At 39.7% G+C, this 13,227-nt stretch overlaps 1 protein-coding gene across 1 annotated transcript in view; it reads right to left on the bottom strand.

Annotated features, from left to right (window-relative positions):
* Window positions 1-13,227, bottom strand: part of COL11A1 (collagen type XI alpha 1 chain) — a 274,990-nt gene that overhangs the window by 250,921 nt on the left and 10,842 nt on the right. The window contains exon 2 of the mRNA XM_060690063.2: window positions 2,466-2,633. Coding sequence (XP_060546046.2) covers window positions 2,466-2,633 — 168 coding nt within the window. The remainder of the gene's footprint in view (window positions 1-2,465; window positions 2,634-13,227) is intronic.

Consider the following 13,227-nt stretch of genomic DNA (forward strand, 5'->3'; position numbering starts at 1 on the left):
ATTCTGAATTTCTTGACAGGAGAGCTTCTAGCTTTGTATGAGATTCCCTAAACCACAGACCATGAAGATACCATGTAATATATAATACTTGGCAACTCTATCAAAAAAGGGAGGGGAGGGTTGTGGTCTGTGGTCCTGTCACAATATATTATTTCCTTTGAAAGTCTGCTATCACACTTCTCTGAATTTACTGCAGTACTCCTCCCAATCAGACACTAGGTCAATTGCTGAAAAAAGAACTCATTGTTTTCCAACGGAATATAAGATGAAACTTTGGTTTAATAACAGTAAAGAATTATTCAACCAACACGCTCTGGCATTAAGAAAAGAGAAGGATCGTATTTCAAAAACATGAAATTATTGAACCAGTAAAAGAGATGGGGAAGGATGAGATCACATTGCTGACTCCTGAGTTCAAAGTTATATCTGAAGCACCTTCTAACTACAATTAGCCTAGCCTCTAATTTACAACGTTTGTTTCCAAACTGTCGGAAACTTAAAAGATTATGTCATGGTTTTCTGCATAAATTTACCAGCGTATAAGAACCCATTGTCGCTGCCCCTTCTAATTATACTGCAAATATTACTATAGATAGCCCATGCTTAATAGTAATTGGTTTTCTGGCAAATAGATGGGGAAGATATGGAGGTAGTGGCAGATTTTATTTTCCTGGGCTCCAAGATCACTGCAGATGGGGACGGCCGCCAAGAAATTAAAAGATGCTTGCTCCTGGGGAGGAAAGCTATGGCAAATCTAGACAGCATACTAAAAAGCAGAGACATCACCCTGCCAACAAAAGTGCATAGTCAAGGCTATGGTTTTCCCAGTTGCAATTTATGACTGTGAAAGTTGGACCATAACAAAGGCTGAGCGCCAAAGAATTGAGGCCTTTGAACTATGGTGCTAGAGAAGACTCCTGCAAGTCCCTTGGACTGCAAGGCGATCAAACCGGTCAGTCCTAGAGGAGATCAACCCTGACTGCTCTTTAGAAGGCCAGATCCTGAAGATGAAACTCAAATACTTTGGCCACCTAATGAGAAAGAAGGACTCACTGGAGAAGAGCCTAATGCTGGGAAAGATTGAGGGCAAAAGAAGAACGGGACAACAGAGAACGAGGTGGCTGGATGGAGTCACTGAAGCCATAGGCATGAGTTTAAATGGACTCCAGAGGATGGTAGAGGACAGGAAGGCCTGGAGGAATGTTGTCCATGGGGTCGCGATGGGTCGGAATGACTTTGCAACTAACAACGACGAATAGTAATTGGTAGTGGAACTTGTCGCTAAGCGATGCAGTCATAAAGGCAACCATCATGCGACTGTATCACTTAGCAACTACAATCCCAACACTCCCCATTGCTGTTGTTATGTAAGGATTGTGGGTTGTTAAGCGAGGATCTCACATGACTGTGGCCTTTAACTTCCTGACAGCTTCCAAACAACAAAATCAATCAATGGGGAAATCAGCAGGAAGTCGAAAGTCCTGGAAGGCTTGCAAGCAGGCTGGTGGGAAAGTGCTATGAAGTGCAGCTGAGGTGGGGATGGGTGGGTGGGGGAAGGCTGGGTAACTGCAGGCAAGTGTAGGAAGAAGCACTGCAGTTCAGAGAGTGGGTGAGGGCAGGAAAGGGAGCTGTGCTGGGTGTATGAATGTAGGCAGGCATGGGATGGGAAACTGTGTAAATGTGTGAGTGCAGACAGGTGGATGTACACTACAGAGTCTGGGTAGAGGGTGCTTCAGGCAAGCACACACTACAAGGTATGAGATTCCTGGAAACTTGTACTCCATAATGCATTCCCCAGGAGAAAAATCAGTGGGAATGACTTACAGGAGTGACTTGTGACCTTCCCTGCTAGCTTTCCCATTGACTTATCTTATGGGGATCCAGAAGAGAAGGTTTCAAATGGCAATTGTGGGACTGCAGGACGGAGCAACTATTGTAAGTGCAAGCTGGTTGGCGAGCAATCAGATTGCAATCATGTGATGGGGGGAGGTTGCTGAGGCATCAAAACTTGGACAAGTCATAAGTATTGCTCACTGAGCTCCATCACAACTTTGAACAATTATTGGTTGAGTAGTGTAACTGAAGAGTATTTTTAGTGGATTTAATGGACTAAGGAACATAAGAAAAACTTTGTGGGATCAAACCAAAGATTCCCAGAGTTTCCAACAAGGTTTTTTTTTATTGTAGTTCTAGTACATTAATAACTAGTCTCCATCCACATGTTCCTAAGCAATTGATGTTTAGAATATAATTTTGATTATTAGCCACCTGATTTATTTCTCAAATTCCCACTTAAAGCTAAATTGATGTAAATTTGTTGGTTGTATCAACTGAAAATAAAATGAGAACTTTTGAACTTGTAACCTGAAAAGTAAAGTTGAAAGACTGTTAAATGCTGAAAATCCACTCAACGTACATATATGTACAGTATATGTATATTCAACATAATATTTACACTGACTCACCTGGGTACAATTGTTTAGTTGGGGCACTGAGTTGTGCACTTTTTGAAACTCTGTAGGCAACATCTGATCCTTTGGAATTCTTTCTGTTTATGCAAATTCCTGATGTTTTTGATATTCCTTCTGGAGATTTATGAAATTCTAATGCTTTGAGTACATCAACTGGTTCAGCTGAAACATAAGGGGAAAAAAAAGAATTTAGAATATTCATAGTTCTTCCAAAATATTACCCATCCTTTAGAAAGGGGGAGCTTATATGGGGTTCCATATCATTTCTCATACAAAAAGCTCTAAACGACAAAAAGCTCTAAACAATCTCAGTGATCCAACCACAAGACCAACCTTGGTCCACTAAATTAACCGGATTCTATCACAATTCCTGAAATCGAATAAAATATTGGCTTGAACATTAAGAAATTGCTTTCTGCTCAATCTGCAAATGAATTGTGAATTGACAGCTGAAATGCAAACACCTATAGACCAAAAGGCCTATAACTCACTTTTTCAATGGTGCATTTATCATGACACATACTTTAAAGAGAAAAATGAAGTACAAATCTATTCTTTAGTTATCACACACATATTCTTACAACCCCCACAAAAGGCAAATACCACTCGTGCCCTTGATATAGCATCTAGTATAACTTGGCTAATGTCTTCCATTTGCACAACTGGCTTTTTTTGAGAATGAACCTGATTCTTTTCCCCCCCACTCTTGACTGTCCTGAGTTTTGTGCTGTCTCACTTAGTAGCCAATCCAAACCCTTACAGCAATAGCCCATGACATCACTTCCTGAAAACATGACATCACTTCCTCTTTCGTGGTAGACTTGAATGAAGATTTGAATGAATTAAGTCCATTTTAAGAGAAATTTATTTATTTATTTATTTATTTATTTATTTATTTATTTATTTATTTATTTATTTATTTATGATTGCTTGCTTGCTTGCTTGCTTGCTTGCTTGCTTGCTTGCTTGATTGCTTGCTTGATTGCAACCCTGATAGACCAATAATCTGGATAACAATCCCAGCTCTAAATAATGTGTAAAACATGTTAATGCCAATAAAAACAAGGAGTCATTCAATCAGGTTAATGAAATTGTAAGGCGCAAAAGTTCAAGTCCATATGTGAAAGTCCAGTTAAACTGATTTTCATCAGAGTGTCATCAGAACACTGATGATTTTAGCTAGTTTGGGCAATTAAATGTCTGCAAGAAAACAGTCCAGGTCAGAGAGCACCAAGGATCCATCCTTTCCAACCCTGAGCTACAAATATTGTCCTTTATTGGTACCTTATAGAGATTTCAACAAGATCAGCAATGAGAAGCCAAGTTTCCTGACAGTTCGTTCATCAAGAACAGTTTGCTTAGCTGAAAGGAGATTTGAATGTTCTGAAACAGCCTTTAAACAAACCTGTCACTTCATAGGTATGCTGGATTATCATTCCCTCAACTGGAAAGATCAGGAGTTATGGCCTGAGCCATCAGAAAAAGTCTGACTCAGGAAACCTTTCCTACAATAAGAAAACTGGGAAGACCTGGGTTCTATCATTTCATTTCATTTTCATTTCATTTTATTAAATTTGTATACCGCCCTACTCCCGAAGGACTCAGGGTGGTGAACAGCCATAAAATAAAACATATAGATACAAAATTTAAAATAGAAATAAAACTAATTAAATAAATTTGGCTGAACCATTTTAAAACCCCAATAAATTAAAACCAAATTTAAAATTTCCATTTAAAAAGAGGAAAAATTTAGGTCAGGCCAGCTTGATGAAATAGGAACGTCTTAAGCGCGCAACGGAAGGTACGCAGATCCGGAATCCTCCGTATCTCCGGGGGGAGCTCGTTCCAGATCATAGGTGCCCCCACAAAGAAGGCTCTCCCCCTGGGGGCCGCCAGTCGACATTGTTTGGCCGACGGCACCCGGAGGAGCCCCTCTCTATGGGAGCGTACTGGTCGGTGGGAGGCTATTGATGGCAGCAGGCAGTCCCGTAAATAGCCAGGTCCTAAGCCATGGAGCGCTCTGAAAGTGATGACCAAAACCTTGAAGCGCACTCGGAAGACCACCGGGAGCCAGTGCAGCTCGCGCAGGAGCTATCAGAATCATTGTTTCCTGTAATTCTGAGGCAGGAAACGTTGTTAACTATGTGATAGGTGAGAGTTTTAGGAAGACTGGAAACAAAACTCTTTGCTCATTTGGGAGGCAAGGACAAAGTGACCTCTAGCATCATTTCCAGGAAAGGGGAAGGGTTGGAGCTGAAGGCAGGGGTGGGATTCAGACATTTTAGCAACCAGTTCTCTGTTCGGTTGCTGGGTGGGAGTGGCCTTGATGGACATGGCCTACTCTGCCTCCTGTACCATGAGGGGGGGGGCTTTTTTGGCCTCCCCAGACTCTGGAGGCTTTCCTCAAGCCTCTGGGAGGGCGAAAACAGCCTCCCCCAGGCTCCGGAGGCCCTCTGGAGACCAGAAACGGCAGACATCAGGAACTTCTGGTAGGCCCATTTTTTGCCCTCCCAGAGCCTCCACACAGGCCCTGCACTTACCTGGAATCCAAAATGGGCTGCGTGGAGACTCCTGGGAGGGGAGGGGCAGGATGGCTGGGGTCAGCCAGTCCTTGCAACAACCGGTTCGCCAAACCAGATTAAAATTAACATCCGGTTTGCCCAAACCAGTTGAAACCAGCTGAATCTCACCCCTGGTTGGAGGGGAAGATGGCCAAAGCATGATTGCTGTTTCCACAATTAACATTTTCAAAATGAAAAAAAAAAAAAAGGAGCAGAGCGAGCAAAGTGCGAAAAGCCAGCCATTGCTGCCACACTAAGCAACTCCTTCCTTGGGTACTCCTGTCATTTGATGGCCAAAGTTGTCAAACTATCTCACTAACTGAGCTGGCAAGTGGGCAATCTTTTCAGCAGAATCCAATTTCCAGCATCTTCCAGACCTTCTGCAATAATAACGGACTCCCTGCTGTGGAACCAGGGACTTTTGGTAGAAAAGCTACTTGGTAATAAGCAATCCTAAAACCTCAGTTTCAGAACATTTTATTCACCAGCTATATTTCTAGCAGACAGGAGACCAAAAGCAGATAAGCAAAAGAAGTGGTAAAACCTGAACAGGAAAGCTCGGCTATATTGAGCTTATAATGACAAGTACTAAGTGCTTAAAGTACATAATTGCCAAGAATTAAGATAACATTAAATCTGTCAAAATTCAATGAATACACACACTTTCCACTGTTGCCAACATTTTTCTCTTAATACTATAAGAATCTACATTAAACCCATCAAAACCACATTAAAGCTACCACTACACCATTTGATTGAAGTGTTGCTATAGGACCAAAATGACTACATGTCAATTTACTTGGAATTAGGGCTTACAGGGTGCAAACTAAGCCAAAAAACATTGTTAATTTGGTTTTGGATTAGCTTGTGCTTCAATTCAGTCGTCTATGGTTTATTCAACAAATCATGGGAAAAGATGGTCTTGCATTATGAATGATGCGTAATTAGTGCAATCATTGAGGCTGGCCCCAGATACTTTATGCCCTAAGTGAATTGTTCTATAAATATTTATTTGGGAAAAGGGGACAATGAAACCAGTAGAACCTAGTTGTGAGACACTATGGACAGGATGAGCTGCAAGGATATTGGCCCGATCATATATGTAGACATATTTAATTGGATTATTTCTACTACTACATACATGGATACATGATGCAACATTTCATACCTTGTTACTACTGTTCTGGCTATGAGCATCACAGATCATGAGGTTAAAAGATGGCCAATTATTCACTCACTGATCTGGCTATTCTCAATTATAGAACAGCAGAAAAGACCTCAGATGTCCTCAGAAACATAAAGTTGCTAGAGAGTTACCCTCAGAGAATGCAGAGTACATACATACCATTTAGGAAATTAAGATATAGTATACAGGAGTATGGAAACAGTCTTACAGAATGCAAGAACTATTAAGTAAAGTTTAATTTAGATCTGGGAAGGAAGACAGGGTAAGGAAAAATCTCAAGAAAACTATGCCTTGGTTCTATTTGATATAAGAGGGAGCAGAGGAAAATAGGTTTTCAAGATTCTGCTATCATACTTATATCAATAAAGAAGAGTTCTACTAACCCTTGTATTGACTGCTGCCTGGCCTATATACCTGAATGAGCTGATATACACAGACAGACACACTAAAAAAGAAAAGCTATCTACAAGATTTCTTCAAAAGATTAAAAAAGAGAGAGAGATTCAGTAGTAAATCGCATAGCTCCCATTAACACAAATAGACCTGCTTCCTAAACTAGGACTCAAATCTAACAGACACAGTTCAGCTAGATAACTTCTTTTTTTTTTTTTATTGTAAAGAAGAATGAACCCAGATTAAAAAATTCATTGCCTAGTGCCAGGATAAGAATGTAAGTTACATTCATAGCTCCAGTAGTAGAAACCCATATTTCTTTCTGCTCTTTCTATTACTTTATAGACTCTTTGTACAATGTATGGTGGCCTTGAAGCTGAGCAGATACTAAGCATCTATATGACCAACAATTCAGGTCTAAGAAACGCTGCCTGTTGGTTTATTTATCACAATAGTGATCAATTGGTAATAAATATCAGGAAGTGGAAAAAAGGAAAGGACCTCTATCTAATGAAAAGGAAAATTGATTCATTAATACACAAACTACCCCTCCTTGTAGAAACTTGTGGGGTTGACGTTGAGTTTGGCTCTGGGAATAAATTCAATAAGTCTTATTTCTTTTATTTCAGTCAGTATTTACATTTTATGTTACCTCCACACATAGAAGCCAGCCTATTGACTTTTATCATTTAGTCCAGACTACTTCTTCCAGTTAAAAAAAAATCAAGCATAATGTACATTAACATTCATTAGTATAAGATCCAGATCACTGTAGACCAACACTGGAACAACATAAAACATAAGAATAATTTTAATGGAGTAACTCAAGATCAAGCTTCTCCAGCATTTCCATTAATGGTCTAAAAGCATCACCCAAAGGGGTTTATTAATAATAGCTACTCTTTGGTGCAAGATCATGTTTCTATGTTTATACAGCAGTCAAGCCAAGGAGAAAGTCTTTCATACAACTTTTCATATGGGCTTTGAATAAATTATCTCGGAAGATACATGCAATATGATCTCAGTATATAATTACTAAACCAATGCTTACAACATGCTTAACTTTACATAACCATTGCCAGCATCAGGGGTGGGTTCTAAATTATTTTACTGCCGGTTCTGTGGGCGTGGCTTATTTTGTGGGCATGGTTTGATGGTCATGTGACAATTCTTTAGGATTCAGCAGAGGTACTGGTCTACCAGGCTTTTAACTGCTTGCAGAGCTGTACCGGTCTATCCATTTGTTCTTGGAGCGTTCCGGTCTACCCATTTGTTTTTGGAGGCACCAGTCTACTCATTTGTTTTTGGAGGCACCAGTCTACCCATTTGTTTTTGGAGGCACCAGTCTATCCATTTGTTTTTGGAGTGCACTGGTCTACCACCACACTGCCTTTTAACACTGATCAGCAGTAGGGCAGCCCTTTGAAGCCCCACAGCAAGAGTTTAAACCAATCAGATGGGACTCAGGAGGCAGCGAATAGATTGGGGGGGGCTGGAGGGCCCAGCTCCCGAACAAAGAGAACCGGTTCGGTGACATCATATCGTCACCACTACAGGCTTGGCCGAACAGGGCCAAACTGGGAGGAACCCACCCCTGGCCAGCATGCAAAATAAGACTATTTAAACCAGACATGAGCTGTGTGGAATGCAACTTGCTCATAAATAGGACCCAGTCTACTAACATTTTGTTAGACCTTGAGGTCTAAATAACAACTGAAATAGCCATGAAGTAGTGGCTGAACTGGAGATTCACATGCCAAGAAATGAGCTTCAGTGTTTTCTTGAGGACATGCTTAGCCTAGAAATTTATCATTACTACCTGTACTAAGTTTGCAAATCCATTCCTTATTTCACTTTCTCCACATGATCTTTTTCAGAAACTTGATTTAGAAGGAAAAAGATGTTGTTCCTACTGCTATACTTTACAAAACAGCGAGTCAGAACTACAGAAAACTATTGAAAGATCTTCAGCAGATCCCAATACTACTCATCTCTGTTTAAAAGCACCTAGTTATACTTGAAAGCGAGCAGACTCTGGAACTTGTAATGGTATGAGAGAATAACCTTGGGAGACAGAACAAAGAGCCACAGCAAAGGAAATGGTCAGACAAGAGGGAGCTTAACCACAAAAGGAATGTGGACATAGCAAACATCTCAGAAAGTACCCTCCCTATTTTCTTGGACTGTAAAAGTGACCGGAGGGGGGAGGGATGTACATTCAGACTTTCAAGATTCTCTTAATGTAACCTTACAATAAAGTAGAATTAGTCCATCTGGTTATGCTTTTTGTCTGGACTACCTTGCAAAGCTGACAGGACTAGTTGCTAGTTAGAATTGTTACCGTATATCCTTTTGCTAGTATTCCTACCTGTTTATTTCCAAATGGTAGGAAAATCCAGAGGTAATGCCTAAAGAGAAAGTTTGCCCACAGGGGGAGAGGGGAACCATATTGGAGATTTATGTTTCATACAAAGTCATTTACTACGATCACTAAATCACACCAGGCAGCAGTAAACATTATTACCTCAATAAATACTATTAACAGCTTTGCTGAGACAAAATATCTGATTGATAAAAGGAACTGAAAGAGCGAAGGGCTCTGCCCCTATATCTTTTCCCTTGCACATGCTCTCTAAAAGACTGTTGCCACCACTAGACTTATCTCAAGTGCCCAACTAAAATAGAGTGAATTAAAAAGAGCATCAGAACATTAGCAGGAGGAATACTTAGTTAGGTCAAGAGTTAAGCAACCTTACTTGTCCTGGTCCTTTTCCAAGAGGCTAACTCCCCAGCTCGGCATTTGTCTTACAAGGAAATCATTGAGTTCTTGAAGGTTCCCATGATTGGCTTTGATAGTAGCCAGATGGCTAAATATCCTGTACTAAAGGAGGATTTTCCTATTTACATATGTTAAACATTGCTTCTTTTAGAGAGATTTTATTTTGCTGAAAATGTATATTCCCTGTGTGGATATGCAAGAGCCAAGTTAAATGCATGGAATGCATTTTCTTCAGGATCGTGTCAGAAGAAATGGTAAGTCATGAACTGATAAAGCAAGCAAGAAACATGATGTTCTCAGCACTAGTAAAAGGCAGGAATCCTAAGTATATGAGAGTGGACAGAAAATAAAATTGTAGCCATGTGGAGTGGTAGATCAATTACTTTTCAGATTCCTTTTTGAAATTTTGCAGATAAGATCCTTACACGTACTGCGTATCTACTGAAAGAAAAAGTAGTCAATCCACAAAGAATATGTAAACCACAACACAAATCAGTCCAAGCTTAACAGGTTTTCAGGAAAAAAAAGAAACAGGGATTAATTTAAACAGGATTTCCTTTGGACCCTTTGGGAGGGGTGGAAGAAGCAAAGTATTCACCTGGGCTTTGATTGAGTATAACTTCTCCTTTGTATATTCAGCCTCTGAAAAGCCAGAAGCTGAAAGAAGTGGGGCCAGTAAGAGTAGGACACCTTGTAAATTCTTGCCTGAAAAGGCCCAACAATTCCAGGGATAGAAAAAAAATGAAAGTAGACTTGAACCAGAGGAAATATACACTCATATTTATTTTATTTATTAAATGTATAGTCCACCCATCTCTCTTTTCAGAGCATCTGTGGACATATGATGGAGACAGAAGCACAGATCCTATTTGCAAAACCCAGTTACCTTACTTACTTAGGCAACTATGTATATTTTACAGTACAATAATATGAAAAGGAACAGGGATGGGTTCTAAATTTTTTTACTACCGGTTCTATGGGTATGGCTTATTTTGTGGGTGTGGCTTGGAGATCATGTCACTAGGTGGGCGTGGCTAGCTGGTCAGTCATTTCTGGAAGGTCCTCACACTTACGACCAGTCCTCGCACTTACGACCCAACTCATTTGTTTGCTTTTAACACTGATCAGCTGTAGGACGGCCCTTTGAAGCCCCGGGGCAAGAGTTTAAACAGTTTTTTTCCCTCTAGTCATCAGCTGGGACTCAGGAGGCAGCAATAGATTGGGGGTGGGACCAAATAAAAGGTAAGAATAACGTGGGGGGGTGGGGGGCAGGGGGGCGGGGGGGAAGAACCGGTTCGGTGACGTCATATCGTCACCGCTACCGGCTCGGCCGAACTGGACCGAACCGGGAGGAACCCACCACTGAAAAGGAAGACCTGCATATAAGAGCCAATTTGGTCTACCAATTAAGGCACCAGTCTAGAAACCAGGAGACTGTGAGTTCTAATCCTGTCATAGGCATGAATGCCAACAGGTCTATTCTTTCTCGCAGCCCAACCCAATTCACAGAGTTGATGTTGTGAAATGAGAATGAAGAAGAGGAAGAAGTATTAGGCATGTGTGTCTCAAGTTGTTATAAAAATAATAAAGCAGAAAAGAAATGTAAAGTATTCTATTCTGTTTTATGCTGTGCATAATGCTATGCATAATTATGTTGTAGGTCATTAACCACTTATTCTTCACTGATCCCATCCCCTGCCAAAATATCCTACCTGCCAGACCATTGAGCCACCAAGGCAAAACAAATAGTCAGAAGATTTTGAACTAGGTCAGGATTTATCTTCAGAAGACATGAAGTTTGCATGTATCTGTTTGGGGCAAGTTAGGAAAATAAACATATACCAGGATCATGTAACACTCAAGGCCAAGACTCATAAAATGTCAAGGTTCTAAATGGCTCTGCTTGCCTAACCTACATTCTCTAACTTGGTGTCCTGCAGTTTTACTGGCATTACAGCTCTCCAAAGTCCCAAACTAAACATGGGACCTGTGGGAAGTAATATAAATTGAACTCTGGGAGTTGTAGTTCCAGAACAACTGGAGGAAAACAGGTTGGGGGGGGGGGAATCTGATTTGGCCCAAGGATGGGTAAATACTTTCTAGTAGTCCACATCTAAAGATTCCTGCAGCCTCCATTGGGTCAAACAAGTTTGGAAGAAAAGGTATGTGTTTGCTGTATAAATTGCTATCAGTTTATGAGAATAGATTCTAGAACCATTTCCAGCCTGCAAAACAAGAGATGCCCAATCATTTTTTGGCATCTGATTGTTCTCTTTTGAATATATATACACTCTAGATTACTGAAGTCATCACTTGAATTAAAATATGTTGCCCTTACTACAGAGTGTGGACATATGGGATTACTTTTGACTTCTTCTGGAAGAGAGTTTGGGAACACAAGAACCAAACAATCTTCATTATCTATGCAGGACTTTTGGCTTTATGAAGACTGTAGGATCAAGTTCAGGATATTAAAAACTTTATCCAAGTCATTAACATACATTTATTTGCTGAGCAAGGAAAGAAGCTGCTATCCAGATGCATTTTGCATGGCTATTATTGCTGCAGCTTACACGTTTTAGAGCTAGTGCCCATATTCATCTCTATGACTTAGTAATGCATCTGTGATTATCCCTGGTGTGTAAGGGCAGGTCTCCATAACACCTCAAATTCCTATAACATCACGCTTTAATTAACAAGGCTGCTCATGGAGAACTTACAACCAAGTCAGAAGCAAACACTTGGATAACAGACCCTTAACTAGCATAAGGAATGTCCTTTATGCAAAGAAACAAAATTATCAAAGTGCACTAGACTAGACAAATACAAGTAAATCAATTAGGTATTTTGTTTACCTAAAAATTAAGTTGTTCAAGCCAAACCAACCTGTGAGCCACGAAAGGGAACAGGATGTAGCACTCTTGTGTTTTGTTTCCACGTTGGAAACAGAGCTTTCATTGATTGAAATTGTTCTTTATTGCTTTTAGTTGTTTTGTTCTCTGTTGTGCTGCTATTTTTTATTTTATTTTAGACAATGTTTTAGTAATACTTTCAGAATATTCAGCTATTTTGAAAACTCTTTTGAATGGTAGCATGTGTAGCTTTTGAGTAGGTTAATGGAGAAGTTTTTTTAAAAAAAAACTGGCAAAAAGGATGAATATTTGTTTTAATTAACTAACATTCAATTAGCGTATGTTCACTTTCTTGGTATTTATGGTTTCCATTTTGTTTCATTTATTATTTCATTGGCAAAAATATAGAATAATAATTTCATCATTAAAGAAAAAACTGGCAAGGAAGCCAAACAAGTGATTTGCAGCTATACTGGGAGGGAAAATACCCTATTTACAACAATCAGTCAAAACAAGAATGTTGAAGGAAAATTCACACACTTATTTGTGAGAAAATGTATTAGAATTATAAGACATTCTTAAAAGGATTGTACAACACGATAACTATTATATAGGCATATTATATTTGCAAAAATCCAGATGACCATTAGTTGGCAGCAAAACAAGACAGAAAATGCATAATCTTTGCTGCCACCTTGTGGTCAAATTGAGTTTTTTTTTCAGTCTAGGTATGGGATGTCAATATTATTGCTGGAATATTGAAGAGAGGGAGGAACATTTTCAAATTTTAAGAGAGTAATGTTCAAACATTTATAGGACACTTTGGTGAGAACTAGGAGTGAGATTATACATCATAGATATATTCTACAGGGTAAGTCAATATTTATGCAGATCTTTCTGAACAATCAGATCTTTAAAGTCCATATACTGTAAAGATAATCAGCTGAATGGAAATTGGTTTTGAAGAATAGCATTAAAGCCTTTT

This window comes from Pantherophis guttatus, chromosome 3 (assembly GCF_059756535.1).
Source record: "Pantherophis guttatus breed Tessera chromosome 3, ASM5975653v1, whole genome shotgun sequence".
NCBI classification, from domain to species: domain Eukaryota; kingdom Metazoa; phylum Chordata; class Lepidosauria; order Squamata; family Colubridae; genus Pantherophis; species Pantherophis guttatus.